Raw genomic sequence first — 27855 nt, 5'->3', positions numbered from 1 at the left:
GACGCGTATCAGCCTATCAGTAGAGACGCCTGCTTTCTTTCGTTGTATCACGTGACCGAGGAGGGCCTGGGACCGAGGGCAGAGGGGCTATAAACAGTGCAGGTCACGTGTCTGTATAGCCCGTCCGTCCAGGATATAATCGCAGTCATCAGAGGGAGGGTCTGACCTGCGGGAAACAAGGGCCGGGGCTTTATTGGTTGCTATGGGCAATTACTCTCTGGTTTCGCAGAGAAAATGACAAGAGTGATGTGCAGTGAGATTAAAACTCAAAAAGAGAGGGACGTTTCCATAGTAACCGACCGTTATTGTGTCCGATGGGGAGAATGCGCAGAGCTGAGAGCCACGTGCCACACTGTCCCCATTCTCCCCATAGACATTAATGGCAGCTCCGGAAACTGCAGCACAGGGAGCCAGCAGGTTCCACGGTTTTATGCTTAAGGGTATGTGCGCACGTTGCTTTTTACCTGCTTTTTTGCTGCTTTTTCTTCTGCGCTGTTTAATGCCAAAATGGATGTGTTCTTCTATTCAAGCAAAGTCTATGGGAATTTGGGTTTCTTGTTCACACTATGTTGTTCAAAATGCTGCCTTTTTGTGGCAGAACTTTGGTCAAAAACTCAGCTTTTCAAAGAAGCAACATGTCAATTGTTTTTGCCATTTGGGTTTTGCACTGCAAAGCTGAGTTTTTGACCAAAGTTCTGCCACAAAAAGGCAGCATTTTGAACAACATAGTGTGAACAAGAAACCCAAATTCCCATAGACTTTGCTTGAATAGAAGAACACATCCATTTTGGCATTAAACAGCGCAGAAGAAAAAGCAGCAAAAAAGCAACGTGCGCACATACCCTTAAGGGGTGTCCAGTGATTAGCTATCTCCTGTGCAGGTGATAACGCTCTGATCGGTGGGCTCCGGCCCCTGGGACTTGTGATGAGGAGGGGCCGAAAGAGCGTGCAGCAGCCCCGCAGGGAATGAGCAGAGAGGAGGTCCCCATGTGCGCTACAGCTCGTCTAATGGGGATCACAGTGCCCCTGCCCGCCTATCAGTGCAGGGCCCAGCAATTGCCAATCAGTCCAGGTCCCAGTGGTCACCGTTCAGGGCCAGACCCAGCTGTGGACGATTGGTGCAGGACCCGGATGTAAATGATCAGAGCAGGTCCCAGCAGTCACCGTTCAGGGCCGGACCCAGCTGTGGACGATTGGTGCAGGACCCGGATGTAAATGATCAGAGCAGGTCCCAGCAGTCACCGTTCAGTGCATTTCCCAATGGTTGCCAATCAGTGGAGTGCCCAGCGGTTGCCCCACTCATCAATAAGATCCGACATCAGAAAGAAATGTGATTCCTGCCAATCTGTGTCTTCTGGTCCCAACATAGCAGAAATGATTGGGAATACTAGATCTGCCAATCACTGGTTGTGGCCAGTCACCGCCACACAAGGCAATTCTGCTGTGACATCTGCTGCGTATTTGCCACAGATCTGAAACAAATTTATTCAATATATATATATATATATATATATATATATATATATATATATATATATATTCATTCAAATATGTTGGAATGATGCAGCTCTGGGCACAAATCTACTCTCTGTGCCTTTCCTATTTGCTGTGTGTATATGAACCGCAATGGCCTGAATGACCGCAGTTCTCCCAACCCGAACATAAGGCCACTGTCAGACCGGGCATTGTGGTCCATATCTATACCATGAGATGCCCCGTCTGACCCGGCCGTAGCCTCCGAGACTGTTCCTATGATGAGGTTTTAGTGACTTTTTGATGCTGTTTGTTTTCACTGCTTTGAAATCGCAGCCCAGTGGATGGGATTTATAGAAACCTCCGCTCACTGCGCTGCTTTTTTACTCTGTGTAATCTGACCTGCGAAGTGGGTTTCACATCTGCAATATTTCAGTTTCTCCTCCTGATACGCTGAGTTTTATGCAGATTTTTCCCATAGACTTGCATTAGATGCAGAAAATTCGCACATAAATACACATATCTAGTATTAGTGTGTTTCCCCTGCCGAAATGCATTAGAAATACATGCACTCCGCACATGACTGTATCAATAATTTTTTGTCAAAGCCAAAAAGTCACAAAAACAGTTGAAGACAGGAAAAATGCCGATCTTTGAATTTGCTGCAAATTCTTGAATCACATGCAGATTTGGTGCAAAAAAACAGAACCTAATACTAAAAGACGAAAAAAAGGAAAGCAAAAGCTGAATTCGGCCCATATGTTTAAACCATTTTAAAGGTAAAGAGTTCCCGAAGGTTTCATCCAGGTTTCTGACCTGGTGTTTATGTGGTCACCACACCTATTAGCAATGAGTGGCACAGTCGTTGCAGATGCTCACTTCTTTGTACACACGGGACTTTGGGACCCCAACAATCATATTCTGTGGATTTGTCATTTATCGCACATCCTTGTTACCGTGTCCCTCCAATTAGCGCAGGAGTGTGTTCAATAATGGATTTTGATGTTCCCTGATCAGCAGATTGTGTCTGTAGATAGCAGCGCAGAGCAGTCTTGGCCCATGCTGTGGGCTGCACATACCTGCAGGATGCCTTGTAAAATGAAAGTGCTGGCCCCTGTGGGAACGTAGGAGACAGAGAGCAAGAAATCCTGTCTCCTATTGGCAGATACATGCAGTCCAAAGCATGGGCCAAGGCTGCTATGCCGGTTATATAGAAAAGCCATTAATTGCGAATCTCTGCACTATAGTCATTTTTTTGACAATTGTTGGGCTCTGATCTGACAGGCAGATATATTGTGTAACATGGTTTAGAAACTGTAACAGATTTTCCCCGGATTTGATTGCAGGCTCCATGGCGGCAGTGGACAGCTTCCATCTGTTATACAGAGAGGTGGCGAGATCTTGTCACAACCACTTGGAGTTTTTGGCTGTGGTGGGCGCCCTGTACACGGCTAGGAGGGGTCTGGGCATCTTGTATGATTGTTACAGTCTGATCCAACTCCACATTACCCCATGTCTGCTCCGTAAGAAGGACCTTGTCCAGCGGTATGGAGAATGGGCGGTGGTGACTGGTAAGTAGGACGCTGAGCTGTGTAACCTGTGAGCTGCGGAGAAGGCTTGTAATATCTTTATTCTTTAGCCATACTGGAAGAGCACGAATGATACATGGATGGCACACAGATTGAGAACACTGATGGCACTGGTACGGGGTGTAACATGTACGTGTTTGACTTGTGTAGGGGGCCGTACACATGAACTGTAGGTCGTGCTGATGTCTACAGGTTCAGCCAACTTTAGTTTAATGTGGGAACCTTGAAGGCAGTGGGTCACTAAATGTATTTTCGTGTTAGTACTCTTTTATGTACGTTACTTATTTTTAATACAAAATGGCATGTACGGTACTGTTTTAATATGTAATTGCTTATTCATTTTATTTGCTGGTATGTAGGTATCTGTGCACGACACTTGCACACCACAAATACGGCAGCCCCTGGTCACAGAAGACTGCAGTCAGTGTGTGACCCTATCTCCTATACTATGGTACGTTAGCCTCATCCGTGATTTTGGAATGCCCCTTGGGCTGTCCAGTTTTCAGTTGTGGGAGGAATGGGCGCCATTTTATTGTAGTCCAGAAAGGTGCTCTGAACTATAATTTGCCCACCACCACTCACTGTGTCCTGAGGTGACCGGTGGACAGCTATCATAATGACATGAGCGGTGAAGGGGTGGAGGCAATGCATACATGACCGGCAGCAGCGGTGACAGGATCTGCAAGGCTGCAGCGGTGTGTCCAGATCGGAGCCTGGTATTCTACTACTATTTCTAGGTTACAAAGCTGTTATTCCCCTGGAAGAAGTTTCTGTCGCAGGGCTGCTCTGAATGATGAGAGTAGCGCTGCAGCAGTAACTTCTTTCAGTGGTGAGCACAGGTTGGTAGCCTGGTATTGGTAGTACACGGTCAGGCTGCCAACTTGTACTCACCGCCACAGTCGCCACTGTGTTCAGAGGACAAGCAGTGTAATCATCTGTGCTCTGAATACTGACTGCTATGCTCAGCCAGTGTAAGCCTTGTTCACATGTCTAATGAAGAGACGTCTGAATGAGGCTTTACTTCTGTGTCTGCAAAGTTCTTCAGATGTCTGTGTGTGCAGGCGCTACAGTAAAGCCTCATTCAGACGTCCCTGCATTACAGACATCTGAATGAGGTGTTACACTGAATGAGCAGAGCCATGCATCTCATCCCATTATGGGTGACATGGTCCGCAGAGCCATGCATCTAATCCCGGAATTTACATTTAATCAATTGTAGGGGAAAAAATAATTCATCACATATTCTCTTTAAAGAGTACTTTTCTCCATCTGGGTTTGCCCTTTTAATTTAATAAGCCCCAGACTGGTGATTTTACTAAATTCGAGTACTTTTGACGATAACATCACTTATCAGTGACTCCTATGCCCTCCGAGGCCGACTTTCTAGTGAAGGTAGAGCCAGAGCTTTCCGGTTGTGGGAGTGAAAGAGCAAGACCTCAATCTTTCCACTAACCCAGTTCTCAATACTAAGCTGCTACCAGATGGTAACATCATTAGAGCTGTCACCCTTCTGTATTAGCTTAGATAAATTATGCAGCAGCACTGTGATAGTGCGGAGGGTAAGGCCAGTTTCACACATCCTTCTTTTTGCCGGTTTCGCGGATCCGGCACGCTCCCGTACAGTGAATACAGTACAATGACAGCGCTGTAACTTCCGGGTCACATGCGCCGGTCACATGACAGCACGTGACCGGCGCTTGTTGCGCTGTCATTGTACTGTATTCACTGTACGGGAGCGTGCCGGATCCGCGAAACCGGCAAAAAGAAGGATGTGTGAAACTGGCCTAAGGCTGCTTTCACACATCAGTTTTTTTGGCATCAGGCACGATCTGGCGAAAAAACTGATGCGACGGATCCGGTGAAAAAACGGATCAGTTGCATCAGTTTTTTTCCATCGGTTCCTTCAGTTTTTTGACAGATCTGGTGTGATACTGAGCATGCTCAGTTCAAAAAAACTGATCTGGCGGCCGGATTCATTTTTTGCCGCATTACACCGGATTTGGCGTCCATAGGCTTCCATTGTAAAACACGCCATACGGCGCCGGATCCGGCGCAATCGTTTTTTTTTTGTCGTACTCACAAACTTACACTTCAACGTTTCATCCGGCTGCCGGACAAGTAAATTTTGCCGGATCCGGCAAAAAACGGATGAAAAGCAAGGCCAGCCGGCACAATCTGGCGCTAATATAAGTCTATGAGGGAAAAAACGGAGCCGCCGGATCTGTTTTTTCATGTTTTTGCTGGATTGTGCCTGATGGCAAAAAACTGATGTGTGAAAGCAGCCTAAGAGCTCGATCTCCCACTGCGCCAGCGGCCTATCAAGGTATATGGGGTCAAGTTCTCCATGCCTGGATGGTTTTTGTTAGAAAAGCCTGGACTTCTCAGAGGGATTAGGGTTACTTATGACATTAGTAAATTTACTAAATATAAGTTATTTACATAAAAAAAGGTCACCCCCCCAGATTCGAGAGAGGTGCTCTATAAGTTCTCTGTCTTCCTAATAGGAACACTCAATAACATAACTAGAGTCGTTTGGTCCCTAGAACAAGATTTAGATCTGGCCACCTCCCCACACCCCCACACTCATGTTAGTCAAATGTATAGACCCTTGTAGCATTCTAAGGGTACGCTCACACGAGCGTATAACTCGCATGAGTATCGGACCGCATCACTCGGTGCGGCCGCACACTCTCCGGACAGGAGCATGTCAGCCGCATAGAAATACATGCAGCTGAGCCGCTCCTGTCAGCAGAGAAGCTAGGCGCGCCGGGTGATGCGGTCCGATACTCATGCGAGTTATACGCTCGTGTGAGCGTACCCTTAAACCTATAAAAATATATTTGTTACCCATCCATAATGTAGTAATTAGTGATGAGTAAATACTAAATATTCAGGTTAATCGTACTGAAAACCTAGTACTATTCCTGTATTTGTCACAAATAACAAACCTAATGCAAATCAATGCATTTTTTTTTAAGATTTCCCAGGAAAATGCTCGAGTTCCCCAATGCCTTGCATTAGATTTATTTGTGATGAATACTGGAATAGTACTAGAAAAAACAAAAAAGCCAGCGCAACTCAAACATGGCATGTATTATAAGATGTGCACTGTACTATTTTAAAATGTAAGATTTTTGGCAAAAAATTGCAATTTCTTGAGCTACCCCACCACCTGTCTTGATTTTGGCAATTGGTGGCTGTTCACATTCAGCCATCAAACCCTGTCCGCAAGCTATTTAATTCATGCAGCATTTGCCTGGGCCTGTCCCGCCCACAGCCATGACTCAGTCATGGGTACGGGATTGAAAAGCACCAGGTAAGTGCTGTTATAAACAGTTCTACTTTTTCATATGTGAGGCCGTACGGTACATTTCAAATAAAAATATTTTAGCGTAGGACTGCCCCAAAGAGATTTGCCGTGACGTGGCGGGGTAGCTCAATAAATAGCAATTTCTTTTGCCAAAAATCTCAAATTTTAAAACAGTGCAAGTTGGAATTGTTAGTGCAGTGCACATCTTACGTATAATACATGCCATTTTGAGTTGAGCTGGCTTTTGTGTTTTTTCTTCATGGAATAGTACTAGCTATTCGGTGCAAATAACCTGAGTATTTAGTATTCGCTCATCACTTGTAGTAATGTCCCCCATCTTGTATTGATACCCCCATCCTGGGCCCCTTCCAGGTATAAATGTCCACCTTTCTGGTACATATGTCCCCGATCCTGTGCCCCATATATATACAGTTAGGTCCAGAAATATTTGGACAGTGACACAATTTTCACGAGTTGGGCTCTGCATGCCACCACATTGGATTTGAAATGAAATCTCTACAACAGAATTCAAGTGCTGATTGTAACGTTTAATTTGAAGGTTTGAACAAAAATATCTGATAGAAATTGTAGGAATTGTACACATTTCTTTACAAACACTCCACATTTTAGGAGGTCAAAAGTAATTGGACAAATAAACCAAACCCAAACAAAATATTTTTTTTTTCAATATTTTGCTGCGAATCCTATGGAGGCAATCACTGCCTTAAGTCTGGAACCCATGGACATCACCAAACGCTGGGTTTCCTCCTTCTTAATGCTTTGCCAGGCCTTTACAGCCGCAGCCTTCAGGTCTTGCTTGTTTGTGGGTCTTTCCGTCTTAAGTCTGGATTTGAGCAAGTGAAATGCATGCTCAATTGGGTTAAGATCTGGTGATTGACTTGGCCATTGCAGAATGTTCCACTTTTTTGCACTCATGAACTCCTGGGTAGCTTTGGCTGTATGCTTGGGGTCATTGTCCATCTGTACTATGAAGCGCCGTCCGATCAACTTTGCGGCATTTGGCTGAATCTGGGCTGAAAGTATATCCCGGTACACTTCAGAATTCATCCGGCTACTCTTGTCTGCTGTTATGTCATCAATAAACACAAGTGACACAGTGCCATTGAAAGCCATGCATGCCCATGCCATCACGTTGCCTCCACCATGTTTTACAGAGGATGTGGTGTGCCTTGGATCATGTGCCGTTCCCTTTCTTCTCCAAACTTTTTTCTTCCCATCATTCTGGTACAGGTTGATCTTTGTCTCATCTGTCCATAGAATACTTCTCCAGAACTGAGCTGGCTTCATGAGGTGTTTTTCAGCAAATTTAACTCTGGCCTGTCTATTTTTGGAATTGATGAATGGTTTGCATCTAGATGTGAACCCTTTGTATTTACTTTCATGGAGTCTTCTCTTTACTGTTGACTTAGAGACAGATACACCTACTTCACTGAGAGTGTTCTGGACTTCAGTTGATGTTGTGAACGGGTTCTTCTTCACCAAAGAAAGTATGCGGTGATCATCCACCACTGTTGTCATCCGTGGACGCCCAGGCCTTTTTGAGTTCCCAAGCTCACCAGTCAATTCCTTTTTTCTCAGAATGTACCCAACTGTTGATTTTGCTACTCCAAGCATGTCTGCTATCTCTCTGATGGATTTTTTCTTTTTTTTCAGCCTCAGGATGTTCTGCTTCACCTCAATTGAGAGTTCCTTAGACCGCATGTTGTCTGGTCACAGCAACAGCTTTCAAATGCAAAACCACACACCTGTATTTAACCCCAGACCTTTTAACTACTTCATTGATTACAGGTTAACGAGGGAGACGCCTTCAGAGTTAATTGCAGCCCTTAGAGCCCCTTGTCCAATTACTTTTGGTCCCTTGAAAAAGAGGAGGCTATGCATTACAGAGCTATGATTCCTAAACCCTTTCTCCGATTTGGATGTGAAAACTCTCATATTGCAGCTGGGAGTGTGCACTTTCAGCCCATATTATATATATAATTGTATTTCTGAACATGTTTTTGTAAACAGCTAAAATAACAAAACTTATGTCACTGTCCAAATATTTCTGGACCTAACTGTATATGTATGTCTCCCATCTTGAGCCCTGTCCTAATATATATGTCCCCCATCCTGGGCCCTTTCTAGTTATACACTTGCATAAACACATGCATAAAAAATAAAAACACTCTTCTCACCTCTTCCCGCTCCCACAATGCTAATCATCCTTTTCTGTAGTTGCTACAGACTTTACCAGCTGACATCAGCTTGCCAGCTATGGGTGACTTACAATGTCACTGCTATGCACCTGTGATTGGCATGCTGAGGTCAGCTGCCGACCTCTGATTGGACTGCAGTATGTAATATAGTGCAGGGACTTGGCATGTCTCGGCGCCACAATGATTTTTAACTGAATGCGTGTCCTAAGGCTGGTTTCACACTACGTTTATTTAACATCCGTCCATAACGTTTTTTTAACGCAGAAACGGATCCAGTGCAAATGCGTTTTCATTTCAATGCATTTGCAATGGACTCGCGTTAACATGCGTTCACATGCGTTTGCGTGCGTTATAGTGAGGATCCAGCGACTTGCAGTTTTTTAACATCTTTCAAAAACGCTACTTGTAGCGTTTTTGAGCTGCGTCCAAATACTGCAAATCGCTGGATCCTGACTAAACAGCATGCAAACGCAGGTGAACGCTGGCGTGCTGATAGGCAGGATCCTGCTTGCTCTACTGAGCATGCCCAGAAGCCAGCCTCCGTGATCATTCTATCTCTCTCCTACCTCTCTCTCTCCCCCTCCCTCTCCTCCCTCTCTCTCTGTCTCTCCCCCTCCCTCTCCTGTCTCTCTCTCCCACCTGAGAGCTGCGGACACTTGTAACCAAGGTAAATATCGGGTAACCACTTATCTTAGTTACCCGATGTTTACGTTGGTAACGTGTGCAGGCAGCCGGCTCCTAGCAGCTGCAGAAGCTTGTAACCAAAGTAAATACCCGATGTTTACCTTGGTTACAGCCTCGCAGCTGTCAGATGCCGGCTCCCAGTCTGGCACGTTTAGTTCCCCTCACTCCCGATCACATGACTCCAATGCCCGCCCCTAAACATCCAGTGACAGGATCCTGCAAAATAAGACATGCGTTTGCATGCGTTTTTTGCTGTAAAAGCAGGATCCGCTTTTGCAGCAAAAAAAACGTTCAGGACGCATGTTAAAAAGACGTAGTGTGAAACCAGCCTAAGATGCACATCCTGCTGAAATAGGGGCTGGCATCGTACCCCCTCCCACATGGGCCGAGTTGTGGTCACACCCTCTTTGACCGTAATTCTTACGTATTTGGTAACACTGAGATTTTGACAAGGGGCATGGTTAGAATATAGTTCACCAATGCTATACCAGCATGTTAATAGTTTAATAATATCAACTATAGTAACAAGTTCCCTTCAATGAATGGGCACACTATTAAGGTAACATAGAAGGTTTGGGAAAAGTAATACAAACTAAACCAGAAAACTGTTGTCATGTAAATAGAGAGCAGAGCAGTACTACTGAAAAAGCTGAGACCTGTATATGCAGGGGGTGAAATAAGTATTGAACACATCACCAGTTTTCTAAAGGTATTATTGGCATGAATTTCTCACCAGATGTCTGTCACAACTCATTCAATCCACGCAGGCAAACAAATCAAACTATAGATGTCCAAATATTTAGTGATTTGTCATAATAAGAAATGAAATAGGGAAAAAGTATTGAACACCTGAAGAAATGTGCAAAAAGCCATGGAAAGTCATGACATCAGCTGAAATTTATCAGTAAATAGAAAGTAATCCTGTCACTTAGTGGAAAATAATAGCTGGTTTAATTGATGGCCTATAAAAAGGTGTCTCATTGCCAAGGTGCGACAGAAGAAACATGCCATGATGGGTAAAACTACAGAGCTGTGTCAAAACCTTTGCATCCTTATTGTGAGCTCTGTTGGTGCCATAACCTGGAAGTGGAAAAAAACATAATTTCACCATAAACCGGCCACAAACAAGTGCCCTTCGCAAGATTTAAGACAGAGTAAAAATAATTATCAGAAGAGTTGTCCAAGGACTACCTGTGGAGAGCTACGGAAAGACCTACAATTGTTTAAAAGCAAACAATAAGTAACACACTTAACCTCGATGGCCTGTATGCATGCTCCCCACACTAGACTCCATTGCTGAACAAAAAGCATGTTCAATCGCATTTAAAGGGAACCTGTCACCACTTTTTTGGACTATAAACTGCGGCAACCACCACCGGGCTCTTATATACAGCATTCTAACATGTTGTATATAAGAGCCCAGGCTGCTGTGACAACATAAAAAATACTTTATAAGGGTATGTGCACACTAGGCGTTTTTTTCACGCTGCGTTTTTATGTGCGTTTTTGTCTCAAAAAACGCACCCGCGGCTAAAAAACGCGGCAAAAACGCATGCGTTTTTGCCGCGATTTGGTGCGTTTTTTGCTGCGTTTTTGCTCACTGCGTTTTTAATCAGTGCCCAATGCCATTAAAGATTGTTGATGAAAAAAAAAAAAGGTCTGATGTCATTTCCTTCTTCAAAATGTTCATTGTATGCAGGAGAGCAGACAGCTGCAGAACTAGTGTATGCAGGAGAGCAGACAGCAGCTGCAGAACTACAAGGCTCAGCATCCTCCATTCACTAGTGTATGCAGGAGAGCAGACAGCAGCTGCAGAACTACAAGGCTCAGCATCCTCCATCCAGGACTGTATGCAGTTTTTTGCCCAAAAAGAAAAAAAAATGACATGGGCTTCGCCATATTTTTGTATGCTAGCCGGGTACAGCAGGCAGGTACGGGCTGCCCCCAACCCCCAGCTACCTATTTGTACCCGGCTGGGAACCAAAAATATAGAGAAGCCCTTTTTTTTTAATTATTTCATGAAATAATTAAAAAAAAAAAAAAAATGACGTGGGCTTCGCCTAATTTTTGAGTCCAGCCGGGTACAACTAGGCAGCTGGGGATTGGAATCCACAGTGCAGGGTGCCCAAGATTTCTGGGCACCCCCACTGCGAATTGCAGTCCGCAGCCACCCCAGAAAATGGCGCTTTCATAGAAGCGCCATCTTCTGGCGCTGTATCCAACTCTTCCAGCTGCCCTGGTGACGGGTGGCTAGCTAGGTAATAATGGAGTTAGGGCTAGCTGTATATTATCAGCTGGCCCTAAGCCCGAAATTCATGGTGTCACGCTAATATTAGACATGGCCACCATGAATTTCTAGTAATGATAAAAAAAAAACACAACACACAGAAAAATATTTTTATTAGAAATAAAACACAACACAATTAGTGACTCCATCTTTATTGAAATAAACCCCCCTCCGCAGTAATCCTGGGTCAGGGTCCCGCGCCGTCCAATCCGGATCCAATTTCATCTGATCGGTTTGCTGGAAGGCTCCAGCACTGGACAACGGAGACGCCCATTAGGCCCTCATCCACCGCAGCGCGACCGTTAGTTAAGTATTATAAAGTGTTTTTTAATCTTGTCACAGCGGCCTGGGCTCTTATATACAGCATGTTAGAATGCTGTATATAAGAGCCCGGTGGTGGTGGCCGCAGCTTATAGTCCAAAAAAGTGGTGACCGGTTCCCTTTAACGTTTGCTCAACAATATTTAGTCAAGCCTGCGAAATAGTGGGAGATTACAGTCTGGTCAAATGAGGCTAAAATTGAACTCTTTGAATGCCATAGTACACACCAAATTTGGAGGCCAAAAGGCAAATAATCCCAACAGTAAAGTTTGGAGATGAGAACATCATGGTGTGTGGCTGTTTTTCAACTTATGGCAGTGGCAAACTGATTGAAGGAAGGATGAATAGACATGTACCGAGACATTCTTGATAAAAATCTGATGCCATTTACTAGGATGATGAAGATGAAAGGTGATGAATGTGAGGGTTGACATTTCAGCAAGAGAATGAGCCCAAGCACACAGCCAAGAAAACTCTCAATTGATTTCAGAGAAAGAGAAAATAAAGCTGCTAGAATGGCCCAGCCAAACACTTGATCTGAATCCAATAGAAAATGTATGGAAGGAACTAAAGCTAAGACCCTCAGGAATTGAAAGGTGTTTGTGTAGAAGAGTGGGCCAAAATCACACTTGAGCAAAGCATGTCACTAGTTTCTCCATACAGGAGGCAAAAGCATTTGTAAAAAGTATGAAATAAGCTTCAGTAAGCGGGGACAATACTTTTTTCTTTGTGTAATTTCTTGTTATAACACACAAGTTATAGACCCCTATGGTTTGATTTATTCGCCTGTGTGCAGTGGATGGGTTGGTGCTTTTATTGAAAGTACCTTGCATCCGCCTTTATTACATTCGGTGGCACAGCCCACGGTGAGACGCATGCTTTATATAGATATATGTCCCTCTGGCGGTGCGTTCCACTGTGGTCCGCGCGCCATCAATGGGCACTTGCGGACATCCATCTTTAACTCTTTAAGGTGAGCTATGTGAATCCTCTCTAGGACATCTTGACTTAATTCTGACCATTATCCTCACAGGCCATGTCTAATCTCATTAATTTACACTCGCATGCATGTTTTTTCATTCATTCATTTATCAGAATTTATTTTTCACCTAGACTATATGTACTGACCCTTCTATTACAGTGATTCATTATATCCTTAATGAACTGATATTCTTGTGGCTATACCCATATTGCTATACACATTTGTTTATATTCTTATCATTCTTCTTTGGCTGCTAGGGAGTATTGTTTTATTATGCCTTATTTATGTCATGAGTTATGTGATTGTTTTTATATGTTTTTAACTATTTGTACCTGGATTGTAATTTTCTGAATAGTGTTCTGCATTTTTTTTTTTTAACATGCATGCCTTATTTTTCTCCATCATACTGGGTTGTTGGTGCTATTGGTGCACATTTCCCTTATTTGGATTGGATGGGTTGTTACCGACGCCTGGTGAATAATTCATGCACCGTTAGAAATATATTTGCTTAGAAAATTAGTGAAGCGTTCAATACTTATTTCACTTACTGTGCATTACATGATTTATCCTGTATAATATTTTAATAATATATACTTACATCAGGGGTCTCAAACACGCGGGCCGCATGCGGCCCCTCAGGCGGCTTTGTGCGGCCCCCATGCCCGTGCCCCTGTTCACTATCGCGGCAGGTGCAGGGGCTGCAGCCACTGTCTGCGCTTTATGTCAAATGAATGTATTGCCGGCGCTGCGCTCTTGCGCCGGCAATACAATCATCTGACATAAATCGCTGAGGGGCTGTGGCCCCTGCCCCTCAGCGATAGCCACCGGGGGCACAGGCCTTGGGGCCACATGAAGCAGAGGTGAGGCAGCGGAGGGAACGCGGGACAGGTGAGAAGAATGGTTTTATTTTGTGTGTGTATATGTGAAGGATGGCTTAACCCCTTAGTGACCTATGACGTACTGGGTACGTCATGGCTCCCTGGTACTTAAGAACCCATGATACCCATGGGTATCCATTACATCATGGCGAAATTGCGGCCCCGGTGGCTGCGATCGCTTTGCGAGTACCTTAGATTCGGGGAGGAGGGGACTTCTGCCTGACCTCAGGAGGGGTGGTGTCTCCGCCCTGGACCTACGGAGGCTGTGATTAGCTGAGCGGCGTTAGTCAGCCAATCACAGCCACTGTAATGTTTCAGCCATTGAAAATGGCTGAAACATTGAAATACAGCCAAGATCAGTGCAGCTAGAGCTGGGTGACGTGTTTCACCCGCCCCCAGCTCTGATTGGAGAGTCCGGCCTTGTGACCGATCTCTCCAATCACCGTGGATCTGGGGCCAGAGACCGCTCCCTCACCTTCACTCCGAGGTCTGTGGAAGCGGAGGAGAGTGATCGGTAAGTTACAGCCACTACCTCCTTTCTGCCGCCGCTGCCCACCCCCCCCCCATTACTACAGGATGGGGACAAAGTGTGCACATTACTATGGGATGGGGATAAGGCTGGGGACATTACTATAGGATTGGGACATTACTATAGGATGGGGACATTACAAGGATGGGTACAATACTTATGGATGGGGACATTATTACTATAAAATGGGGACAAGGTGGGCACATTACTATAGAATTGGGATATTACTATAGGATGGGACAGTACTATAGGATGGGGACACTGCTACAAGGGGACAAGGATGGGGAACATTACTAAAGGATGGGGGACAAGGATGGATACATTACTATAGATTGGGGACATTACTATAGGATGGGAAGCAGGATGAACACATTAGTACAGGATGGCGACATTACGATAAGATGGGGACAAGGCTCGGGACATTACTATAGGATAGGGATAAGGATGGGCACATTACTATAACATGGGGACAAGGTTGAGGCACATTACTACAAGATGGGGACAAGAATGGGGAACATTACATTAGGATGGGTACAAGGATGAGCACATTACTGTAGGATGGGGACTAGGATGGGGCACATTACTACAAGGGGACAAGGATGGGCACGTTACAACAAGATGGGGAACATTACTAAAATATGTTGGTCAAAATTTCTATATAGTGCTAATTGTTAGACTTAAGGGTACTTTACACGCTGCGACATCGCTAGCGATAGCACACGCCCCCGTCGTTGTAACAATATGTGGTGATCGCTGCCATAGCGAACATTATCGCTATGGCACTGTCACAGACATACCTTGTCAGCGACGTCGCTGTGACTGCCGAACAATCCCTCCCTCAAGGGGGAGGTGCGTTCGGAGTCATAGCGACGTCACTGTGGCGTCACTAAGCGGCCGCCCAATAGAAGCGGAGGGGCGGAGATGAGCGGGACGTAACATCCCGCCCACCTTCTTCCTTCTGCATTGCCGGTGAACGCAGGTAAGGAGATGTTCGTCGCTCCTGCGGTGTCTCACATAGCGATGTGTGGTGCCACAGTAGCGACGAATAACATCGTATCTGTGGCAGCAGCGATATTAAGGAAAGGAGCGACGTGTTACGATCACCGTCTTTGAACGAATTTCGATCGTTGATCGTCGCTCCTTCATGTCGCACGCAATGTCGCTACCGGCGCCGGATGTGCGTCACTAACGACGTGTCCCCGACGATATATCGGTAGCGATGTCGCAGTGTGTAAAGCACCCTTTAGTTACAAGAAAGGAATAAAATGTGTAAAAAAAAATTAAACAAAGAATGTGCACGTTTGCTATAATAAACTAGTGAAAAAATGTTCAAAATCAGTGATCCAAAGGTGTGTAAAAAAAAAAATAAAAAATAAAAAATTATATTGTATCAATAAAAATGTCCTGCAAAGAATGCGGCCCCCCAAATTATTTTTTTCCTCTGTGCGGCCCATACACCCAGCCGAGTTTGAGACCCCTGACTTACATAGTCATTTTCATCATTTTAATCGCCTAGTCTTAGCATGGCTCCTATATTGCAGTCTAATACTTTTTTTTCCCCTACACTACAGATGTTTGTGTGAATACTAGTCCAACATAGGGAATTCACAACACAAGGCAAAAATCAATGAAATGGGATTAAAACAGATCTCTGAATAAAAAAAATGTGCATATTTAATTTCCAAGAAAAGCATTGCATGGCCTATAAGTCTCCTTAGGCTATGTGCGCACAGTGCGTTTTTCACGGCGTTTTTGCTCATTTTTCGGGTGCGTTTTTGTGTGTTTTTGGGCTCAAAACTGCATGACTTTGCTTGCCCAACAAAGTCTGAGTTTTCATTTTTGCTGTCCGCACACAACTTTTTTTTTTAAGCTGCGTTTTTGAGCTTAAAAAAAAATATGGACATGTCAATTTTCCTGCTTTTTTTTCTGCGTTTTCCCTCCATGCAATGCATTGGAAAAACGCAGAGATCCAAAACGCAGCCAAAAACGCACGAAAATGTGGTAAAAACGCATTCGTTTTTTACCGGTGCGTTTTAGCGTGTTTTTGCCGCGGGTGCATTATTGTGTTTTTGGGTCGTTTTTAGCTGACAAAAACGCAGCGTTTTACCGCGTTTTTGCGTGTTTTTTGGGTACGTTTTTGTTCAGAATACTGCATGACTTTGCTTCACCAGCAAAGACTGAGTTTTCATTTTTGCTGTCTGCACACAGCGTTTTTTTTTTAGCTGCGTTTTTGTGGTGCAAGTCAATTATTCCTGCGTTTTTCACCCATCGAGTTCAATGAGATGTTCAAAAACGCAAATTGCAAATATAGCTGCGTTTCCATGACTAAAAACGCAGCTATAAACGCAAGGGGTGGGTACTATACTGAAGTGTACAGGAAGAGGAGTCCTTGTGTTGGTAAACACAGAAGCGTGAATCCTCCCGGTACCGCCACCCCTGGAGGTGGAAGCAGCTGCAAAATCAAGTGAACAGTAGAAAAAAAAAATCATACTCTCCTTTCTGCAGACTCCCGGGACACATCCGATGGCTGCAGGACCTGCCGGTGATCAGCTGATGCGGTCACCTGACGGCATCAACTGACAGTATAAGTCCAGCGGTGAGGCTGGCTTTTTACCGCCCGGCCGGCTTAAACGATCAGCTGATGTTGTCAGGTGACCGCATCAGCTGATTACCGCCGGGTCCTGCAACGATCGAACAGGAGTCTGCACAGAAGTATGGGGTTTTTTTTCTTCTTTCTATTGATGCATCAGTTGATTGTATAAAAGCCGTTTATACAATCAGCTGATGTGTCATGTGATTCACGTCCTTGAACCTGACACAACATCTGATCGCTTTGCCTTTTTTCCAGCAAACCGATCAGATGATACTGGATCCGGATTGGACATCGCGGGACCCTTGACCCAGGACTACGGTGGAGGGCGGGGGGTTCTTTAGTTCAATAAAGATGGAGTCACTAATTGTGTTGTGTTTTTATTTATTTTATTTTTTTTAAATCCGGTTCATTTTTATTTAACAGCAAAATTATACAACACATAAAATAAATTCCCCAATAAAAAATCACAGAAAGGGGAAAAACCTTTAGTCAATAAGAATAACTACACAAATTACATAATGTTGTGTTTTATTTCTAATAAAATTTTTTTTTTTTTTTAATCTTTACTAGAAATTCATGGTGGCCATGTCCAATATTGGTGTGACACCATGAATTTCGGGTATGGGGCCAGTTGATAATACATAGCTAGCCCTAACCCCATTATTACCCAGCGAGCTACCCGGCACCAGGGCAACTGGAAGACTTTGATACAGCGCCAGAAGATGGCACTTCTATGAAAGCGCCATTTTCTGGAACTGCTGCAGACTGCAATTCAGAGCAGGGGTGCCCAGAAAGCTTGGGCACCCTGCGCTGCAGATTCCAATCCCCAGCTGCCTAGTTGTACCTGGCTGGACACAAAAATTGGTCGAAGCCCCGATCATTTTTTTTTTTTTTTTTTTAATTATTTAATGAAATTCATGTAATAATTTAAAAAAAAAAAAAAGGGCTTCCCTATATCTTTGGTTACCAGCCAAGTACAAATAGGTAGCTGGGGGTTGGGGGCAGCCGTACCTGCCTGCTGTACCTGGCTGGGATACAAAAATATGGCAAAGCTCATGTCTTTTTTTTTTTTTTTTTTTTCTTGGCCAAAAAACTCCTGCATACAGTCCTGGATGGAGCATGCGGAGCCTTGTAGTTCTGCAGCTGCTGTCTGCTCTCCTGCATACACTAGTGGATGGAGTATGCAGAGCCTTGTAGTTCTGCTCGCCCTGCCTCTCCCTCCAGCATACAGTCCTGGATGGAGCATGCTGAGCCTTGTAGTTCTGCAGCAGCTGTCTGCTCTCCTGCATACACTAGTGGATGGAGTATGCTGAGCCTTGTAGTTCTCCCCCTGCCTCTCCCTCCAGCATACAGTCCTGGATGGAGCATGCTGAGCCTTGTAGTTCTGCAGCTGCTGTCTGCTCTTCTGCATACACTAGTGGAGAATGAAGAACGTATTGAAGAAGGAAATGACATCAGACTTTTTTTTTTTTTTTTTCTTTTTCCAACAATCTTCTTTAATGGCATTGTTCACGTAAAAATGCAGTGAACAAAAACGCGGTAAAAACGCATGCGCTTTTTTTGCATTTTTTTTTGCTTCAGTGCATTTTTGTGCGTTTTTGCGGCACGAAAACGCAGCATCAAAAAAACGCAGCGTGCGCACATAGCCTTACACTTACATTAGTTATGTCACTTTCCTTACCCCTTAGACCCTAGTCAGAAGCCTCTGCTCCAGCCAAATTTGATCTCTTGCTTTGCACTGAGGATCTGCAACTCCCCAAACATGTAACTACAAATAGAGAGTTTGGTTTGGTTTTTATCCTAAGTCATGTAGAAAGGTTTACTGACTTTTAGGATTGCTGATGCCAGGTAGTGGTTCTTCAGTTCCATTCTTTTTCCTTTCTGATGAGGCAATTTGTATAGATACTCATAAGTCGCCCACAAGCAGTCACCTTGTAATAAAGGATTCCTTAAATAGTATTGATTTTTGATTTTTTTTTGTCCCTACCTGATTCTAGCCACCAGAAATCTCACTGTAGAGAAAGAAATGTGAGGAGGATACAGGTTTTTTAAGCAGGGGGGGTTTGCTAAATAGTTTTCTTTGTATTTTTCTTCTAGGTGCCACCAATAGCATTGGTAAAGCATATGCAGAAGAGCTGGCAAAGTGTGGCATGAACATCCTACTGATCTGCAGCAAGAGATCGCAGTTACACAGCATTTCCGAGGCCCTCCGTGGAACTTACGGTGTTAATACCAACTTTATTGATGTCGATTTCAGCTTGGGTCATGGGGTGTATCCTTCCATCAGGGAAATGTTGAGGAATTTGGATGTTGGTATTTTAGTGAATAATACTGGAGTTTTCAGCGAGTATCCAGAAAGGGTTGTTGAAGTTCCCGAAGATAAAGTTTGGGAGATCATTCATGTCAACATAGCTGCGGCTGTAATGATGGCTCACATGGTGCTTCCGGGAATGGAACAGAGGAAGCGAGGAGCCATCGTCAATGTGATATCGGCATCTGGTGGGAAAAGGGACTCCCAGACAGATGCCTCTAAGGTTAGTATTGTCCAATACACAAGCATCACTACAGCATACCGGCCGTCACTTTAGCGCCTGCTGACTGTCTTGTACCTGCCATATTAGCCCTCATGTGAAGCCCTGCGCCTGTGGCCGGGCTTCATAAAGAAACATAATTTTAACCACGGACTGCAATACAGTAGTAAATAGAAGAAGTGATCAGCAAGAGAAGGTTCATTTCCCCTGAGAGCACTAAAAAAACAAAACAAATTTAAAAAAAATATAAAAGTCTTTAAAAATTTAAATTTATTTTGATTAAAAAAGCATATTTGGTATCGCTGTGCCCGTAAATGTTTGATCTACATAAATGTGAATTTTGTAAAAACTTTATTTTTCAGTAGGTTTTTTTTTTTGTTTTTTTTAAGGGGACTGTTTGGTGAAATCAGTGGTGATTTTTTTTATTCACTGTAACTAGGGCACCCATAGTGTGCTATAACTAGTTTTAGTGAAATCCACCCCCTCTGACAGCCAGAGATCTGATCTGTGAGTGGTAAAGTAGCAACGTCCTTTCTCAGTGCAGACTTAGAACCTTCTCTGCCCGCAGGCAAAAGGCAGTGGTTGGTCATATGCAGAAAATTTGCTATGTAAGCTGTTTTTCCTCTTAATGCATCTAACATAAAAATGAATACCTTTTGTGACTGCTGTGTTTACATATCTCCATGGTAACAGACTACAAACAACCTACTTGTAGTCTGCCCTGCTCAATGTGCAGCAGTTCTTCTCCGCGACAAGTGTCAGGTGGATGAGCCACATAGGGCAATATACACTAGACCTCGTCAGATTGTACTAGCCCCTAACCATTGTTTTATTGTATCCTGGTGCACACAACTGTTTCATGACGGTGGTGTCGTGTTTGATATTGAATCCTCTTTGTCTAAATGTTGTGCTTTCCTCCATCCAGGCTTATTTGGACACCTTCAGCCGACAGCTGGCTTCTGAGGTCTCGTCCAGTGGGATATTTGTGCAGTGCTTAACTCCTTTTTGTGTGGGAGGCAGACATGCATCTTCTTACGGACTCTTACCAATGTTTGCTCCATCTCCTGAAGTTTATGCTCGCCATGCTGTGAGAACATTGGGGTTCTCCACCAGGACCACGGGATATTGGGCTCACTCATTACAGGTAGGGTATGATTATACATAGCTAGTATACCAGAACATACTATTTTGCTTACAGTTACAGTAATGTAAGAAGTGTTATTTTACTTTTCTGAAAATTGGTTTAAAAAACAAAGATCTTTTATAAACATATACTAAAAACCCAGGCGTAGAGAGGGGAAACAGTAGAATGTGGCGCTGTTACTTTGGAAATGAAAATAATTACTATAGAAAGCCAAATGTATGTAACTATCTTTGGCACATGTGCAGTAAAGTGCTACATAATGTAATGGTGCTTTAGAAGACGCATGTCATCAGTATTTCTGAGACTGATCCTCCCAAATAGGGGAATGTGTCATCAGAAAATTATTTATTAAAGGGAAGGGCTCTAATTACTTAAAGGGGACCTGTCACCAAGTAAAAAGTGACTGACTATTTTTTTTTCTCTTCTTTTATCCCCATTGTTTCTCTGAGTATTGTTTTTGTTTTCTTAAATTCTGCCATACAGTTCAAGGGATGTAAGACTGTTTAGTGCTACTCTTTATGGCCTTCACTGAAGGGGCGGTGCTTATAAAGACACGCCCACAGAAGCCTGAACCACGCCCCCTGGTAAATATTTAACTCTAAATGAAAACACATATATGGCGGATTTAAAAAAAAAAAAAAAAAAGACAATTCTCAGAGCCACAGGAATACACTGCACGATTTTAGGCAATTTTGTATTTTGTTTATTCAAACCATGAGGTTAATAAACCTGAATACTTAAGAAAGTAATATTCTATCTTTCTCAATAGAATATCTCTGTGTGCAGAATTATTACGCAACTAAAGGAGCACCTGTTAGTCCTTCCTCCCACTCGCAATTAACACAGATGAGTGCAATCTGATAAAACATCAGATTGCACCCGTGTTAGACACTGCCCCATTGTTTATCTATTTTTTTTCTCATGCCACCTCGTTTGGCAGCGATTCGCTAATCACATACACCCAGACAAGTCTATGGGTGACTGTGAAACATTGCACTGCGCTCCGATATCATCCAAATGCAGTGAGATATACGCACAGACAGGCTGGGGAAGAGAGGGACAGATTCCGCTTCTTCTTCTCTGCAACTGTGATCAATTGCTAGATCGCAGCAGAGTCTGAGCCGAGGGTCATTGGCCTATCACATCTGATGCTCTCGCATAGGAAGCCATACACAAGGGGAGCTGAGGCCTAAGGGCGGCGTTACACGCGATGATTTATTGTGCGATTGCATGAGCGATCGCAGCCGCCCCCGTCATTTGTGCGTCACGGGCAATTTGTTGCCCGTGGCGCACAATGTCGTTTACCCTTGTCACATATACTTACTTCCCGAACGACCTCGCTGTGGGCGGCGAACATCCTCTTCCTGAAGGGGGAGGGATGTTTGGCGTCACACAGCGGCCGCCCAATAGAAGCGGAGATGAGTGGAACGTAACATTCCGCCCACCTCCTTCCTTCCGCATTGCCAGCAGGACGCAGGTAAGCTATGTTTGTCGTTCCCAGGGTGTCACACGTGCCTCGGGAACGACAAACAACCAGCGCGCAGAAGGAGGAACGACATTATGGAAATGAACGACATGTCAACGACCAACGATAAGGTGAGTATTTTTACTTGTTAACAGTCGTTCGGAGCTGTCGCTCGCTACGATATCTCAAACTATGTCGGATGTGCGTCACGGAATCCGTGACCCAGACGACATATCGCCCGAAATATCGTAGCGTGTGACGCCGCCCTATTGTGGGCGTCACACGAGGCGATCTATCGTGCGATAGATCGTCGGGGTCACGGTTTTCGTGACGCACATCTGGCTTCGTTGGCGACATCGTCCCGTGAGACACCTACGAGTGATCGCAAATAGGTGAGAAATCATGTACTCGTCGTTTATTTTTAAAAAATCATTTATTTTACTTTGCGCAGGTTGTTCATCGTACCTGGGGTAACACACATCGCACTGTGTGATACCCCGGGAACGATGAACACCGCTTACCTGCGTCCCGCGGCACCCGCCGGCTATGCGGAAGGAAGGAAGTGGGCGGGATGTTTACGTCCCGCTCATCTCTGCCCCTCCGCTTCTATTGGCCGACCGCTGTGTGACGTCGCTGTGATGCCGAACGTTCCACCCCCTTTAGGAAGTGGATGTTCGCCGCCCACAGCGACGTCGCCCAGCACGTAAGTGCGTGTGACGGGGGTTAAACGACTTTGTGCGACACAGGCAGAGATTTGCCAGTGACGCACAAATGACAAATATTTGCAAAATATGCAAAACTACATTTGTCATAAAAAAAAAAAAATATCAGTGACCAATATAGCCGTACGTCTTTTCAATATCTGAATAAGCTCCATTCATGAAGTCTTTAAGCTTAATAATCTATAGACAATCAACCTCACCATCCACAGTCACTGATCAGAGAGGTGACTGTTTTCCTTCGCTGTAAGCCTCCTGTTTAACACCTTCAACACCTGGTAATGTTTAATTTTTTTTTATTTTTTTTTTTTAGACCCCTTATTCCAAGAGACATAACTTTAATTTTTTGTCAGTATTGCCATATGAGAGCTTGTTTTTTGCGGGACGAGTTGTACTTTTGAATGACATCATTCATTCTGCCCGAAATGTACTGTAAACCAGGAAACAAAAAACATGTGCTGTGAAATTGCAAAAAAAAGTGCAATTTTATGATTGGTTTTTGGATGTTTTTAGTTACCATGTTCACTACATGGTAAAACTAACCTAGCTTTTTAATTGTCCAGGTCAGTACAAGTTCGTAGATACCAAACATGTATAATTTTTGCTTTATCTAAGTGGTGAAAAAAATGGGTTCCATTCCTAGGCTATGGAGCCTTGTTCTGAACCTCGTTCTGAGGCTCCATAGCCTTTGATCTATGTAATCGTAGTTTTTTTCCATTTATTTATTGTCCAATAAGCTCCACAGGGTGCAATTGTATTATGTCTGTCGCTCTGTCTATTTCTAGCTATTATTTATCTCTATAGATCTGAGAGAAAAAAAAAAAGACCCAGGACATTGTCTGATTCAAGCCATCACATTGGTTGTATAAATAGCATTTAAATAATGCATGGTGGTGTGTACAGGGTCAAGAGGTAAACATGTATATATAAAAGAAAAGAAAGTAAACCGTGTGTGTGTGTATAATTGCTCCAAGGTGTGAAAGTATGGGAGTCTCACAAAGAGAGAACTAAGTGCAAATAAATGAGCAGACTAAGGTGCAAAATCAAATAACAACCACCATAACCATTATAATAGGTTTAATGCTATCCACATTGTCTACTTCCTCAGACTGACAACTCCTCAATTAAACTAAAATCAGGGACAGGAGACCTTTTAATGAACTCTTCATGCTGGGAGTTCCCAGCTCATGGGTCTCCACCAGTTATCATGTGACGTGTCTGTGAGAAAATGTCCTATCTCAGATGTCTACTTTGTGCTGTACTCTGCTGTATGACACCGAAGTAACATTATTTGAGCTAATGCAGTTTTTCTCTATTTCATACAGCTCTTTGCAAGCCGATGGTTTCCGGGCTGGATGTGTAGATCAATAGGAAGATTTGCCTAACAGTAATGAATGGATATGACGTGGTGACCAAGATTATGCATTTCACCCTTGTGTTGTTTCTACTATGGTGCTAGTTCTTAAGTTATTTTCTTTCTTCTCATTCTTTGGATTTCTAAGTAAACATCTAAAATTAAGACTCAAAGGGATATATTCCCATCTCGTACATTTGTGGTATAGAAGCCGGTCCCACCATTGGGAACTGCAGTTATATCTAGAAATTTTGTTTTTCACGTGCTGCTTTCAGTGGCGAGATGGTCGGAATTCACATACGGATGATCGGAAACCACCTCTTTAACACTAGAACTACTGGACTCGTGACACCTATATAGAAATACATGGTGCAGAGTAGTCAAAATGACTACCTCAGTATTTCTAGTGTTAAAGATAGTGGAGCGTGTCAGGGCCCTGTTTTTCAGAAAGTTGCAAGTTCCATTTATAGGATTTACTATACAGGTATAGCATATTCTGTGGATATACCCTAAAGGTATGAAATGAGAATACTCTGTAAACGCTTCCTGATATCCACCTCCACCTTTTATGTACGGTGCAATGAGTTCCGACAAAGCGGACATACATTTACGGTGCAGTGGTGTGTCACCTCTTGAGCTGAGCTGGTGCCACCAGCTGCAGGTGTCACCTGTAATGGAAATGATCAGATACTATATCAGTTGTGCCTCCCTCTTCATCCATTGTTCCTACCCCACCTGCCACCAAAACCAGGGTCTGACAGGCCATGTGAGTCAATGTAAAACTAACAGGTCTAATAACCTGTATTAAATAAGTTTCGCAGTCTACTAGAAAAGCAATCCCTCTGTTTAGTGTTTAAGTACTGTATTAGGTCTAAGTAAAAAATAAAAACTCAATACATTTTGTAAGTAATAAAGCACAGAAAAAATGACAGACTAATTTTTCTCCATTATAAAGGACCTTTTTATGTCAGAAAAATTAAAAAAGATCCTTGATTGGTATTCTGGAATAAAAAACAACCTGAGCTATAAAACGGTCACATTGTTTAGCCTGTCTGGTGAACACTGTAAAAAAGATGTTTTTTAATTACGCTGCCACACAAACAGTGGAATAATCGGCTATTAAAAATATGTATGAAAGTATGAATTGTATCACTAAAACATCATCTCATTCCAAAAAAAATGCCCTACAGAGCTTTAAGTGGAAAAATAAAATCATTATAGATCTCAGCAAATGATGATTGAGAAATGACATATCTATATATATATTTGCCTCTGTCTGTCTGGCGCCAAAATTCTGTCGTTACCGCGACAAGCGTCTCATTGGCCGCTCGCCTCGGCTCCGCCCCCCCCGCACAGATTGGCCGCTCACCCAGGCTCTGCCCCCCACACGGATTGGCCTCTCGCCCCGGCCCCCTGCATGCATTGGCAACTCGGCCACGCCCCCGGCCCCCTCACGCATTGCACGCTCTCTCTGGCCCCGCACGCTAACTGAACCGACACGGAGCCCTGACTCCCAGGTGAGTGCTGTACCCCCGGGAGCCCACATCAGCATACGTCGGCAACCCAGCCGACACATACCCTCGCATTGCTGGGGTTGCCGGCGTACCCTGGTGTGGGCTCCCGTGCGAGCGGGTGGCGGGGTACGCTGGTAACCATGGTACACATCGAGTAATATTGTGTAGCATGGCTACCAGCGTACACCGGCTCCCAGGTGAGCGCATCAAGGTCCTGCAGCGGCGGAACACACACACACACACACACACACACACACGCACACACATATGAACAGACACACACACACACACACATCAGATCACACTCACTCTCACACACACCAAACACACACATCAGATCGCATCCACACACTCACAACATCCAGTGATATCGCTTGCTTCCCGGCGGCGATACTGTGCGTGCAGTGACCTTCCAGGACCTGCCGGAGGATCACATGGCCAGAAGCATGTGGTATCTCCGGATATTGTGAGTGTGAGCGTGTATGTGCAATATCGTCAATGTGTGTGTGCATGTATGCGATCGGGTGTGTGCGTTTATGCGATCGGGTGTGTGCGTGTCGGCAGAAAGCAGAGGAGCACTGCGTGCAGCACAGCTGCTGGGACCGCACACCGGAGGGCACAGGCAGAAGTGGGGTGTGAGTGTATGCGATCAGATGTGTGCGTGTATACTGTCTGATGTGTGACTGTGGAGCATGATGGGGGGGATGCACAGCATGGGGGATGGAGCACAAAGGGGAGTGCGCAGCATGGGGGATGGAGCACGATGGGGGGTGCGCAGCATGGGGGATGGAGCACGATGGGGGGTGCGCAGCATGGGGGATGGAGCACGATGGGGAGTGCGCAGCATGGGGGATGGAGCACGTTTGGGAGTGCGCAGCATGGGGGGATAGGGCACGTTTGGGAGTGCGCAGCATGGGGGATGTAGCACGATGGGGGGTGCGCAGCATGGGGGATGGAGCACGATGGGGAATGCGCAGCATGGGGGATGGAGCACGATGGGGAATGCGCAGCATGGGGGATGGAGCACGATGGGGGGTGCGCAGCATGGGGGATGGAGCACGATGGGGGGTGCGCAGCATGGGGGATGGAGCACGATGGGGGGTGCGCAGCATGGGGGATGGAGCACGATGGGGGGTGCGCAGCATGGGGGATGGAGCACGATGGGGGGTGCGCAGCATGGGGGATGGAGCGCGATAGGAGGTGCGCAGCATGGGGGATGGAGCGCGATGGGGGGTGCGCAGCATGGGGGATGGAGCGCGATGGGGGGTGCGCAGCATGGGGGATGGAGCACGATGGGGGGTGCGCAGCATGGGGGATGGAGCACGATGGGGGGTGCGCAGCATGGGGGATGGAGCATAATGGGGGGGTGCACACCTCCCCCCAAAACACACACACACACACACACCGCCACACACGCACTGCACAACACACCACACACACACTGGGAACCACAAACTCCGCCCTACACAGACACCCACACACACAGACAACGCCGCACACACACAACACCCAACACACAAACACCGCGGCACACACAAATATACGCACATACCGCACAACACACACATTGCACAAGACATACCTCTCCCCAAAACACACACACACACCCCACACCCACACAAACCACGCAACACACACACACAACGCTACAGACACACAGCGCTCCACAAACAACGCAACACAGACAACGCAACACACAAACAACACCGCTCTCACCCCCCGCCACACCCAGAACATGTACAGCGCCCTACACAAACACTTGGTAACTACACACAACAACATATATATATATAATATATATATATATATATATATATATATATATATATATATATATATATATTATAATATAACAAAAATCATACATTAACTACACAATACGTAAATTCTAGAATACCCGATGCGTAGAATCGGGTCACCTTCTAGTATTTTAATAAAAGCTGTACTTGGTGTGCAAATGTATCAAAGCATAATTAAGATATATAAATCTGTTCTCGCTATTACATCGCTGACCGGAAGAATAAAACTTCTGAACCTACCTAGACAGAAGAGCACCCCAAAAATTAAATATGAACAAAAAAATATTATATTTCTTATCTTACAATAACAATAAAAAAAACAATTGGACATGATTAAAATCTATTGAAAACAAAAAGGAATGGTGGTCTCGGCAAAAATATATGATTTGAATTTAAAAAAGGTAACAATGCAATATAATTACAGGGAGCAAGAGGCAGTATTATCATAGAAAAATATGTATTAGC

The 27855-nt window shown here is 44.6% G+C and overlaps 1 protein-coding gene across 1 annotated transcript; it reads left to right on the top strand.

Annotated features, from left to right (window-relative positions):
- On the top strand, positions 1–26276 carry LOC142244307 (inactive hydroxysteroid dehydrogenase-like protein 1). The gene is made up of 5 exons (XM_075316512.1): positions 1–102; positions 2820–3044; positions 18962–19398; positions 20321–20539; positions 24049–26276. Exons 2-5 carry the CDS (start codon positions 2825–2827, stop codon positions 24106–24108), a joined length of 936 nt encoding a protein of 311 aa, XP_075172627.1. The 5' UTR covers positions 1–102; positions 2820–2824; the 3' UTR covers positions 24109–26276.
- The last annotated feature ends 1579 nt before the right edge of the window (positions 26277–27855 follow it).

This window comes from Anomaloglossus baeobatrachus, chromosome 6 (genome assembly GCF_048569485.1).
Source record: "Anomaloglossus baeobatrachus isolate aAnoBae1 chromosome 6, aAnoBae1.hap1, whole genome shotgun sequence".
NCBI lineage: Eukaryota > Metazoa > Chordata > Amphibia > Anura > Aromobatidae > Anomaloglossus > Anomaloglossus baeobatrachus.
Note: the sequence above shows the minus strand (reverse complement) of the source record. Positions and strands in the feature narration are given on the sequence as shown.

Excerpts from the sequence above, each read along its gene's own strand:
- LOC142244307 (XM_075316512.1), top strand. The coding sequence starts at position 2,825 with ATGGCGGCAGTGGACAGCTTCCATCTGTTATACAGAGAGGTGGCGAGA. Across the intron at positions 3,045-18,961 it reads AGAATGGGCGGTGGTGACTG|GTGCCACCAATAGCATTGGT; the intron begins GTAAGTAGGACG and ends TTTTTCTTCTAG. Across the intron at positions 19,399-20,320 it reads CCCAGACAGATGCCTCTAAG|GCTTATTTGGACACCTTCAG; the intron begins GTTAGTATTGTC and ends TCCTCCATCCAG.